This window comes from Panulirus ornatus, chromosome 33 (assembly GCF_036320965.1).
Source record: "Panulirus ornatus isolate Po-2019 chromosome 33, ASM3632096v1, whole genome shotgun sequence".
In the NCBI taxonomy this organism is placed as follows: domain Eukaryota; kingdom Metazoa; phylum Arthropoda; class Malacostraca; order Decapoda; family Palinuridae; genus Panulirus; species Panulirus ornatus.
Window position 1 is genome coordinate 23,449,305 of NC_092256.1, and position 13,584 is coordinate 23,462,888.

A 13,584-nucleotide genomic window follows, 5' to 3' on the forward strand; every position below is an offset into this window, starting at 1 on the left:
GTATTGCTGATTTATGAAAAGGCATAGCCTAGGGATGCTATATTAATACTTTTTTTCTGTATATATAATGCTAAGAGTAAATATCAAATACCTACACAAACTGAAGAATTATTTTCCCAAATACTTCTGTTTAAAATCAGGGTGCATCCTATGTGCTTCTCAAAACAATACATATACACTGAAGAATATTCTACATCAAAACCAGGATTATAAGTATGATCATCCCTTGCTTATCATAGTTTATAGACTACTGGAAAAGAAATCGTGTCAGGAACAAGTTTCTAGCGATGAACTTGCATACAGGATTTACCAGTGTGTAACTCAAACATGACATTATGATTATGACCGGTGAAGCTATCCATAATGTTGTTCTGTGTCTACAAATTCTCGCAATGTTATGTTTGACAGCAGCTTGATGTAGTCTATTTAAAATCAATGTAGTAAAAATTTAACATGCGCTGTAAAACATGAGAAGACAACACACTGATGTGAGTTCGACTTAACCAAAGAGACTTGGTAGTCTCTTATCCTGTGTAAACATGTCACATGAATAAGGATTTTAAAATAAGGCTTTATGTCAATGTTTACTATATGTATCTGTAGCTTGTTAAATATAGTTCCTGTTACATCATACAATAAATCTCAGAAAAGGATGATGTTTAATTTTTAACAAAATTATATTCACCAAAGTATTCTTGTGTGCCACCAATTTTTCCAAACAACATTTCCAAAGTATTCACAGCTGAACAGAAATAAAAAAGGGAAATGCCTAGTTTCCCTCCCCACAATTGATCATGAATTCAGCTTCATACTGTTAAAAGGCAAAATGTGACAAAAAGGTGGGTATAAATTTGAGACACTCTTGTTAATATTTGGGACAATCAGGGCCATTTACCCCACTCCCTAAAGTGTAACCCACAATTACAACCCATCTATCCCTAAAATAGACCTCTGTCCTCTTCCACAGATATCCTACCCCTCTTTCACTCCAACCCTCTTTATTCCCTAGTCAATAATGAACAATTAAGGCAGTACACGACCTCATGCAATTTTGTTTTTTGCACACCTAGTTTCAATATCTTATTGCATTCTTTCATGTTTTCCTTTGTTTCTTTATATCCTCTTGTGCCCAGGTATAGTGCTTAGTTTCTAATGCTAGGTAAATCAACCAGGAATACTTATTCATAAAGCAAACCTGTTCTGAACATTACGAAAAAATGTAAAGGAAATGATTTGGGAGTTCTTTAAAGCGTACAAACAAAAAGACCTTACAATGACTCCTGGGAAGTTAATAAGTGACAAACGTAGGAGAGGACTCAAACTGATGCAAAGATGCAGATTGGGTGATAGAGAAAGATTTTGGCCCTGAGGTCCCTTGCTGTTTTCACTAATAGATCAGTGCAAAATACTTCTACAAGTTTGATATCTTATTGGAACTTGAGTAATAACTATGAAAACACAAAAACCAGGCTGGAAAATGGTGATGTGCAATATTAATAAAAAATGAACAGGAGAAAAAAAAGTATAACCACTCCTGATTCCCACGGAGGAGGGCAAAATCAAGAGAACTGACACCTTTCGGTACAGGGAATACAGTCTAAGATCATTACACATTTTACTAACCAGATGATAATGTTACTACAATATACAATGCAAATAAAAGTAAGCATAAAATAAAATATTTCATATAATTCTAAGGAGTTATATACTGAAAACTAAAGTACTTAGAGTTATCATACATCTATGGTGCCAAATACAGTTACAAAAATAAGTATACAAACATGCATCACTGTTGTTTACCTACTGCCTCTAAGAAACTGGGTGTCCTGTATTGACGTCAAAACTTCTCTTTTGAAAAGTTGCTCCATTTATACAATGGATCAATTCATCTTTGTGTGGAGTACTGTTCTCACATTCGGGGTGGTTCTAGCTCTGTATCCTTATTTGACAGGACCTAGCTGAAAGCGGTTCAACTTATAAACTGTTCCAAGCTAACTTCCAAACTTGGCTCCCTTGCTATGCCACAATACTGGCTCACTTTTCCTCTTCTTTAGGTATTACTTTGGTTATTGCTTAAGACAGCTGGCAGCTTGTGTGCCCCCACCAATAGCTAGACCACACAATACTGGGCAAGTTGCTGTGTCACATGATTATTGTGTGGCCAATGGCAACTCAAGGGTGAGTTGTCTTGATACCTGCTTCTTTCCCTACTCATTAAAGCTTTGGAACTCTCTACATTCTCATGTTTTTCCCAATACCTACAACCTGGCACATTTCAAAACACAGGTCTTTCATGTACTCAAAAATTTGTAAATACTTTCCTTTGTCTTTTCATTTTCCAATTCATAATTCTCTCTTTATTTCAATCAAGGCCCGGTCTTGATGTGTACTTTTGTCCATGACTGGAGCCTTCAACATAAAAAAAGTATATTCATACAAGAATCTAAAATTTGGGGTTTTTGACAATTTATCCAGTCCTTTAATAAATATGACTTTTGTGATTATGTAATCAACACAACTGAAACATCTTTGCAATATGTATTTCATACATATTTGCCATTTCCTGAGCCTTAGAGGGAATACCCTCACTTGGTCCCCTTCTCTGTTCCCTCTTTTGGAAAATTAAAAACAGGAGCCTCCTGCCCCCTCCCCTTTTAGTTGCCTTCTACGACATGCAGGGAATATGTGGGCAGTATTCTTTCTCCCCTTTATCCTCTTATAATCTTCCAATGTCTTGTTTTTCTTTCTGTTACTAATTCCATGGATGAATTAAATAGATGCAGTCTTGTATCACTTGTACATGTTCTCTACTCATGTCTTGTGTATAAAGTGAAACATGAATCCACAGTAAGATGCTGTGAGCCTCTGCTTAATGATAGGCTTAAACAGTGACATTTCATACTTGTGAAACTTAAAGATTAGGGTACATGCTCAGGTCAGGACATGTAACATCTCTTATTTGTAAAAGATTTGAAAATAAATGTCTTCCTGAATGTTTCTAATGGGTAAAATAATCATTTCTATTTAACCCACATACTACACTGGACCCAGCTTGGACTTCCTTGGCTGGCTGCATCAAGCCAGGCTCGGACTCACTTTGAATTGCATGGGCCCTACATCATAGCTTCTCACAACTTTGATTAGTGGAAGTCTGCATCATCTCCTAAAGGACCTACAGCTTTGGATGGATAATGAATGTACTACTCTCTCCCTTATCTCTCCTTCCATATACTCAAATTCTCTCACTTCTCCAGTCTTTTTCACCCATATCCAAAGCACAATCAAATACACTTCCTTCTTTCATTCTACATAGTTTTTACAAAATCTATACTTGCACTTTATTTCCTTTCAAACACCATTACTTTACCTTTACTTGCATTTACCTTCAATTGCCTAAGCTTGCACATCATAAAACACACAAACATCTGCAACTCCTCTTCGGTCTCAGCAAACACAGTATCATCCGAAAAAGGGCTTGCCACTAGCCACCATATCTCACCACCACACTCCATCTCTACACCCCTTTTCCCTAGTTTTGCTTTCATCTCACTTATCACTCCATCCATATATATAAATATATGAAAAAGCCATGATGACATCACACAGTCCTACCTTACACCTAAATGTGTCCCAAAACTTTCACTCAGCTCTCCATCCACTCTTACACATACATTTGCTACTCCATAAAAAGCTTTCACACCATCCAACAGTTGTCCTCTATACCATATATCCTGAACACATCCTAAAATGCTACATACAAATCCATCTGTTTTTCCAAGTAGTTCTCACACGCATTCTTCAAAGCAAACACCTGATCCACACATCTACCACTTCTGAAACCACACTGCTGTTCCCCAATCTGCTGCTCTGTACGTGCCTTCACCCTCTCAATCAAAACCCTCCAGCTTCTCCTTCTTCTCTCCATCTTTGACACATATATCCTATTTGTCAACCTTTCCTCACTCATTCTCTCCATATGCCCAAACCTTTTCAACACACCCTCTTCTGCCACACTTTTTTTATAACCACACACCTCTCTTACTCTTTCATCACCTACTCGATCAAACCACATCACAGCACATATTGTCCTCAAACATTTCATTTCTAACACATCCACCCTCCTCCATACAATCCTATCTATAGCTCATGTCTTGCAGCTATATAATATTGGTGGAACTACTATTCCTTCAAACATACCCATTTTCACACTCTGTGATAGATAACTCCTCACACATTCTTCATTGCTCCTAGAACCTTCAACCCCTCCCCTATACAATGACTCACTTCCATGGTTCCATTCACTTCTAAGTCCACTCCCAGATATCTAAAACACTTCACTTCCAATTTTTCTCCATTCAAACTTACATCCCAACTAACTTGTCCCTCAACCCTACTGAACCTAATAACCTTGCTCTTATTCAGATTTACTTTGAGTGCTTGGGGCCTAGACATGCAGGAGGGTAAAAGGTTTGCATGGGACAGAGTAAATTGGAGTGATATGGCATACAGGGGGCAAAATACTGTAAGAGGGCTGAACCAAGGCATATGAAACAGCCAGGGGAAACCATGGAAAGGTCTAAGAGGCCTGATTGTGGATAGGGGGCTGTAGTTTCAATGCATTACACAGAAGTGAAAAATGGATGTGAGCAAATGCAGCCTTTCTTTGTCTGCTCCTGGTGCAGGAAACAGCAAACAAGTAGGACAAAGCTCTTCATTGTACAATCCAGCATCTTGTTGCAAGACTGACACGAGTAATGCCTCCCAGGCCAAGCAAAAATCACAGAGCAGGATCATGATCACATGGCCATGCTCAGCCAATCATCATACTTCCCCTTCCTCTCTAGTACCAATGCTGATTTAGTCAGTGTTTGTACCACATGGGAGAACTTTTAGACATGCTTTTCTTGTTATCAACTGGTGATAATTTGATTCTACAATGGAATAAAGTTCTACTCCAGCTACCTAAGGATTTAGACCACTATCTGGTGACACCAAATAGCCTAGGAATTTGGAGAAAAACGAAGGACAAAATATTATGGACAAGCTCTGGAACACACAAAAGCTTCACAAGTCAAGAAAATTTGGTCTGGGTGTATTTACGTACTTGTACTGTAAGGAAAGGGAGTTTTACACTCACAGGGCCCCACCTCTTGAATGCTCTCTATCATACAACCTCTTTCAATCTATGTATGGTCTCTGCATCAACCATTGTCTTCAGTCAATCTGCTCCATTCATCCACCACTCTTGTACAATACAAAGATTTCTTTACTTCCTTAATTACGTTTCTTAATTATATCTCTCAAACAAATGTCCACTTAGTTGATCTTTAAAAACTTACTGTTGTGATAAGGTCATCTCTTGGTCTTCTCTCTTCCAAGGTGGGTAAATCTAAAGCCTCCAACCTTTCCCTGCAGCTTAGCAAATTAAAGAGTTCCCAAGAAGATGAATTTTTAGCATGAGCCATTTTTAAATGGCTATTCAAGGCGTTATAGTTTGTGTGTGTAAAATGCTACATAACATTACTGATATCCTGGAGACCTTAGTTCTTTCAGCATTATAATCCACAATGAAAATAAAAATCAAATCTAAGGCAATTAAAGATGATGAAAATACTGTAATAATTTGTTTTCTCACAATTCTGTTACACTTTACCAACATGGAAGTTCCCTTAAATGGAGCTTTCTTGCCACTAAACTGCAGTATATAATTTGTGCCTTACAGTGACCATGAAAGTAACCTAGTCTTTTACTGAACCCAGTGAAAAGTAAGCTGAACTAAATATTATTCAATGTATGAGCAATATGCAATACACTACCTGTTTCTTTAAACACTACCAGAGCATTTATGGAATATAGTCCTTTTCCACAAGCTTTGCAATAGTGTTGAGCTGTATGTGAGATGTACCTTCATAGATTGTGCCAATCTTACAGTCCCGGTAAAATTTCTCAACAGGATAATCTTTTGTGAAGCCAACGCCACCCATTAACTCAATGCATTTGGAAGTGACTCGTGTTGCTACCTCTGCAAAAGTGAAAAAAAAAGGTAATGAAAGCAGGTGCAAGCTAATTCTGGTCTCAACAATATTTTCTTATTCTTTATTTATTTATATCTTATCATACTTAACAGTCACCTCCCGCGTTAGCAAGGTAGTGCAAGAAAACAGATGAAGAATGGCCCAACCCACCCACATTACATATGTATATACAGAAACACCCACACACTCACATATACATACATATACATTTCAACGTATAACATACATATACATATATACACATGTGCATAACCATACTTGCTGCCTTCATCCGTTCTCGTCGCCACCCCACCATACATGAAATAGCATCACCCCCCAGCAAGGCAGCGCCAGGAACAGACAAAAAAGGCCACATTCATTCACACTCAAGTCTGCAGCTGTCATGTGTAATGCACCAAAACCACAGCTCCCTTTCCACATCCAGGCCCCACTGACCTTTCCATGGTTTATCACAGACGCTTCACAGGTCCTGGTTCAATCCACTGACAGCACATCGGCCCCGGTAAACCACATCGTTCCAATTCACTCTATTCCTTGCACACCCTTCTGTATATTCAGGCCCTGATTGCTCAAAATCTTTTTCACTCCATCCTTCCACCTCCAATTTGGTCTCATGCTTTTCCTTCTTCCCTCCACCTCTGACACATATATCCTCTTTGTCAATATTTCCTCACTCATTCTCTCCATGTGTCCAAACCTTTCCAACACACCCTCTTCTGCTCTCTCAACCACACTCTAATTATTACCACGCATCTTTCTAACTCTTTCCATATTACTTAATCAAACCACCTCAACCACATATTGTTCTCAAATATTTCCAACACATCCACCCTCGTCCACATAACCCTATGCCCATACCTCGCAATCATATAACATTGTTGGAACCACTATTCCTTCAAACATACCCATTTTTGCTCTCCAAGATACTGTTCTCGCCTTCCAAACATTCTTCAATGCTCCCAGAACCTTCGCCCTCTCCCCCACCATGTGACCCACTTCCATGGTTCCATCAGCTGCTACGTCCATTCCCAGTTTTTCTCCATTCAAACTTAAATCACAATTAACCTGTCCCTTAATCCTACTGAACCTAATAATGTTGCTCTTATTCACATTTACTCTCGACTTTCTTCTTTCACACACTTTCCCAGACTCAGTCACCAGCTTCTGCAGTTTCTCACCCAAATCAGCCACCAGTGCTGAATCATCAGCGAACAACAACTGACTCACTTCCCAAGCCCTCTCATCCAGAACAGACTGCATACTTACCCCTCTCTCCAAAACTCTTGCATTCACCTCCATAACCACCCCATCCATAAACAAATCAAACAACCATGGAGACATTATGTACCCATGCAGCAAACCGACATTCACTGGGAACCAATCACTTTCCTCTCTTCCTACTCGTACACATGCCTTACGTCCTTGGTAAAAACTTTTCACTGCTTCCAGCAACTTACCTCCCACACCATATACTCTTAAAACCTTCAACAAAGCATCTCTATCTACCCTATCATATGCCTTCTCCAGATCCATAAATGCTACATACAATAAAATCCATCTGTTTCTCTAAGTATTTCTCACATGCACTCTTTAAAGAAAATGCCTGATCCACACATCCTCTAACACTTCTGAAACCACACTGCTCTTCCCAATCTGATGCTCTGTACATGCCTTTACCCTCTCAATCAATACCCTCCCATACAATTTCCCAGGAATGCTCAAAAACTTATGCCTCTGTAATTTGAATACTCACCTTTATCCCCTTTGCCTTTGTACAATGGCACTATTCATGCATTCTCCCAATCCTTAGGCACTTCATCATGATCCATACATACATTGAATATTCTTACCAACCAATCCACAACACAGTCACCCCCTTTTTTTATAACTTCCACTGCAATACAATCCAAACCCGCCGGCTTGCTGGCTACCTCGCGCACATGCGGGGGGAGGGGGTTGTCATTTCATGTGTGGCAGGGAGGCGACAGGAATGAACAGGGGCAGACAGTATGAATTATGTACATGTGTATGTATGTATACGTCTGTGTGTGTATATATATATATATATATATATATATATATATATATATATATATATATATATTTTTTTTTTTTTTGCTTTGTCGCTGTCTCCCGCGTTTGCGAGGTAGCGCAAGGAAACAGACGAAAGAAATGGCCCAACCCACCCCCATACACATGTATATACATACGTCCACACACGCAAATATACATACCTACACAGCTTTCCATGGTTTACCCCAGACGCTTCACATGCCTTGATTCAATCCACTGACAGCACGTCAACCCCGGTATACCACATCGCTCCAATTCACTCTATTCCTTGCCCTCCTTTCACCCTCCTGCATGTTCAGGTCCCGATCACACAAAATCTTTTTCACTCCATCTTTCCACCTCCAATTTGGTCTCCCACTTCTCCTCGTTCCCTCCACCTCCGACACATATATCCTCTTGGTCAATCTTTCCTCACTCATTCTCTCCATGTGCCCAAACCATTTCAAAACCATTTCATTTTCCCTGGGGATAGGGGAGAAAGAATACTTCCCACGTATTCCCTGCGTGTCGTAGAAGGCGACTAAAAGGGGAGGGAGCGGGGGGCTGGAAATCCTCCCCTCTCGTTTTTTTTTTTAATTTTCCAAAAGAAGGAACAGAGAATTGGGCCAGGTGAGGGTATTCCCTCATAGGCCCAGTCCTCTGTTCTTAACGCTACCTCGCTAATGCGGGAAATGGTGAATAGTTTGAAAGAAAGAAAGAAGAATATATATACGTATATATATATATACGTATATCTAATACTGAACATGCATTAGATTTCAACCTGTATCATACAATCATTTACTAAGTCATACCTGAGCTGTACAGTTTAGCCATGGCTGCCTGTTTGATAAAAGGTTGGCCAGCCTCTTTTAGCCTTGCTGCATTGTAAACCAGCAACCGTGCAGCCTCAATGTCTGTTGCCAGGTATGCAACAGCATGCTGCATGGCCTGTTGTAAGGAAGAATCAAGTACTTAACTTCAACAAGATCCTAAAAATATCTATTATACACTCACTTTAGCATGTGTACAATTAAATGCAAGCACAAAAATGAAAACATTGATGAAAGTTCAGTTTCACTGAAAATCATCCAGACCAGCTTTTATTTTTTTCATATGATGCACTAAACACAAGAACTGGTGCCCACATGAAAATTTTGCCTGATGGAAAGAGAAAGGTGTTGAGGTCAGAATCCCAATACAATTATAGAGTACCTGCTCAAAGATGGCAAACACAATTCTAAGCTTGCAAGATACAGTACTCTATTATGCAGATACCTAAAAACCAAATAGCGATATGCTAAGGTCTGTGATGACACTGGCATGGTGGCAAAGTGGCATTTCTTGGGCACCAACTCTCATCACTTACCAACTATTGTCAAGCTTTAGACTAATTTTTGAAAAAATGCAAAGCAGAAGAAAGGAATGGCAAAGTAAAAGGATGCCCTTATCACTTTTCCCTCTGCACAAAAATGGGATTTTATCATCATTCTTCATCTCCAGAAAGATCCCTGAGAGTATTAAAGAGTATAGCCATATGAAGGAGGACTAATCTTAAATATGAATGGAAAAAATTGATTTTCATTTTGGACTATCCTCTTCAGATCAGAGGCATGTGGACAGGGTATGTTTGGGATGAGGTGGCATCTAGAGTTAGAGTGTCAAGATAATGTTATGGTGAAAAGACATGGGGATAATGAAAGCCTTGTGCGAGAGAAGGTGTGGTAGAGAAACAGGAGTGGATTTCAGGCGTAATCCCATCCACTCCAGCTGCCCTTCCTACCTTCAGCCTCATTACTGTCTTTCATACATCCCTTTTTTTGGCCCTCCGCACTTGCATCCTCTTCCTTCCCTCCATACCCAAGCATGTAATAACTGCTGCCTCACCTTCTCCCAAATTTATCAGTTCTTCAAAATACTCTTTCAATCTTACTTTCAATTCCTCCTTTTGATAGAGCAATTCCTCTTCCTTACTTCTCATCATTATTTCCACTCTTACATCCACCTTAGTATGAGACATTCTACCTCAACCCATTAAAGGCAGGTGACGTTACCTAACATTCATATGGTAGAAGCCAGGCAATGCTACATAATGTTGGGCTATTTTGTATCATAATTGTTTGTTGACTTTTGGTGATGTGGCATCACTGTCATCTACTGTCATGACCTCTTGTTTATCCATTCCTGTAAACATATACCCTCACTCACCTATCTGTGGTCAGTGCCAGTATTAGCTGTTATCTAACATTTGTACAGTAGTAGGCAGGCAACGTTACGTAATGTTGGGCTCTTTTGCATCATAATTGTATACTAAAATCAGGTAATGTGGCATCTCTGACATGCACTATCATGCTCTTTGTTTGGACACACCTGTAAACAGCCATCCATGCTTGCCCAGCCAGGGTTAACGTTAGTATTAGCTGAGACAACAGCAGGTGCCTAGTACTCCTCACCTCCTTCCACAGCCAGATAGGATGCAGTATCGTGGAAGTAACAATTCTTACCTTCGTTTTTCATCCAATTTTATCTTTTTATGTATGTACTGGCTTATTCCTCAATACTTTATTTCTAAAATATGCCGCCTTACACAGATGTATACAAAAACTTCAGCCTTTAATGGGTGAAAGCAGGGAAATATATATGATGGAGCATTGCAAATCAAAGTTATACAATACCTGAAAATCAAACAGCCTCTTCCCAAACTGCCTGCGTTGAAGAATATAAGGTACAGTAGCATCAAGACAGCCCTGTGCTAGACCCACCATTTGGGCACCAATTCCAATGCGTCCCTCATTCAGCATCTCGATGGCATATTTGTAACCCAAACCAAATTTTCCAAGTATATTTTCTTCTGGAACCTGCAAAGTAATAAACAGAAGGCAAGATAATATTCTGTGTATCTGAACGTAATCAAAGTTAGCTCTACAAGAATACATAAAAAATGTGTACAAACGGGTAGAGTCTTGCATACATACTTTCAAATTGAGGCTGCTCATAAATATGAGTGATACAAGTTCAAAGATGAGAGGGCAGAAAAAAATTAAGAACAACTAGTTTTAAGTAAAAATAAAAATATAATATGCATAATGAGAAGTTCTGGAAGGGGGGGGGGAGATAGCATGTGATGATAATAGTACAATTAGCCAATTACCTGAAATGATCTTGTGTTAGAAATGCTAGTCAGAAAACTGAAGAAAAGCAGAAAACTTTAAGAATAAGTGTTAAGGCTTGATTTCTATGAGACAATAAAATGGAAGCTGCAAGATATCACTGAAATAGTACAAAGAAAGGTTGAGGTTATGTCAAGAAAATGTCTTTTTCATACTTGATTGCCTTTTCCCGCATTAGCAAGGTAGCACCATGAACACATGAAGAAAAGCCACATCCGATCACATCCATACACAAGCTGTTACATGTGACGCACAAAAATCACATCTACTTATCCACATACAGGCCCAACAGACCATTCCATGATTTACTATGGATGTTTCATGTGCCCTGGTTCAGTCCATTGACAACACGCTGATCTCAATATACCACATCATTCCAATTCACTCTATTCTGTGAACTACTTTGCTCTCCTATGTGTTTAGGCCCCAATTACTCAAAATCCTTTTCACTCCAGGATTTTCACTCCATACTTCCACCAACAATTTGGTCTCACATTCTCCTTCTTCCCTCCACCTCTGACACATGTATCCTCTTTGTCAACCTTTTCTCAATTATTCTCTCCATGTGTCCAAACCATTTCAAAACACCCTCTTCTGTTCTCTCAACAACTTTTTATTACCTCACATCTCTCACCCTTTCATTACCTAATCAAACCACCTCACACCACATATTGTCCTCAAACATTTCATTTCCAACACATCTACCCTCCTCTGTACAACCCCATCTATAGCCCATGCCTCGCAATCATACAATATTGTTGGAACTACTATTCCTTCAAACATAACCCTTTTGCTCTCCGAGATAAAGTTCTTTCTTTCCCCACACACTCCATTGCTCCCACAACCTTTGCTCCCTCCCCCACCCTGTGACTCAATTCCACTTCCATGGTTCCATTCGCTGCTAAGTCCACTCCCAGATATTTAAAACACTTCACTTCCTCCAATATCTCTCCATTCAAACTTACATCCCAGCTAACTTGTTCCTCAACCCTGCTGAACCTTCTGACCTTGCTCTTATTCACATGTAGTCTCAAATTTCTCCTCTTACATACTTTTCCAAACTCAGTCACCAACTTCTGCAGTTTCTGACTTGAATCAGCCACTAGAGCTGTATCATCAACAAACAACAGACTCACTTCCCAGGCCACCTCATCCCCAACAGACTGCTTACTCACCTGTCTCTCTGAAACTTACATTTACCTCCCTAACCAACCCATCCATAAACAAATTAAACAACTGTGGGGACATCATACACCCCAGCCACAGACCAATCTTCACTGGGAACCAATCACTCTCCTCTCCTCTCTTCCTTCTCGTAAACATACCTTACATCCTTGGTAAAAACTTTTCACTGCTCTTAGCAACTTACCTCCCACACCATATACTCTTATGACCTTCCACAAAGCATCTCTAACAACCCATAAATGCTACATACAAATCCATCTGTTTTTTGAAGTATTTCTCACACACATTCTTCAAAGCAAACACCAGATCTACACATTCTCTACTACTTCTGAAACCACACTCCTCTTCTCCAGTCTGATGCTCTGTACAAGCCTTCACCATCTCAATCACTACCCTCCCATACAATTTCTCAGGAATACTCAACCAACTTATCCCTCTGTAGTTTGAACACTCACTTTTATCCCCTTTGCCTTTGTACAATGGCACTATGCATGCATTCTGCCAATCCTCAGGCACTTCACCATGATCCATACATATACTGAATATCCTTACCAGCCAATCAACAACACAAGTCACCTCCTTTCTTAATAAATTCTACTGCAACACCATCTAAACCCACCGCCTAGCCAGATTTCATTTGAACCTATATGTTCAACACTGGGAGAAGGTTTTATACCCATAGTGCCCTATATCATAAATCTTGCTGAACTTTAGTATAGTGTCTGCATTAACTATATCCTCATTCAGTTTATTCTGTTCTTCCATTAGCTTTATGCTATAAAAAATACTTTACATTCTATCTGACAAGTTTCTTCTCTAATTTCAAATTATAGCCTTTGATTGTTCTATCCCTAAATGTTAAAAAAAAAACTGCACTAATCACATTATCAAGCTGCTAGGAAGATGGGGCTAGTTGACAATGGTGTTGGGTAAACTAACTGGAATGTCGGCCTTTAGACTATAGGTGAGAGCACAGACTAAAAGTGTGGTGCAGCAGAACTGGGACATGGGACTAAGTGATGGGTGATAGAGGCTATGAGGCTAGATGGCCACTGCCTTGGCCACCCAATTAAATTAAGGGCACTTACCACACAAGTGAAACTCATCCCTCTTTTCTTCAAACTGGTGTTAAAGTATAAAAT

General features: G+C 39.5%; 1 protein-coding gene across 1 annotated transcript in view; it reads right to left on the minus strand.

The window, feature by feature from the left end:
• Positions 1 to 571: 571 nt before the first annotated feature.
• The window catches only part of LOC139759613 (short/branched chain specific acyl-CoA dehydrogenase, mitochondrial), a 28,707-nt gene continuing 15,694 nt past the window's right edge, over positions 572 to 13,584 (minus strand). Inside the window, exons 7-9 of the mRNA XM_071681958.1 lie at positions 10,763 to 10,945; positions 8,903 to 9,038; positions 572 to 6,022 (exon numbers count right to left, since the gene is read on the minus strand). Coding sequence (XP_071538059.1) covers positions 5,844 to 6,022; positions 8,903 to 9,038; positions 10,763 to 10,945 — 498 coding nt within the window. The 3' untranslated portion in view covers positions 572 to 5,843. The remainder of the gene's footprint in view (positions 6,023 to 8,902; positions 9,039 to 10,762; positions 10,946 to 13,584) is intronic.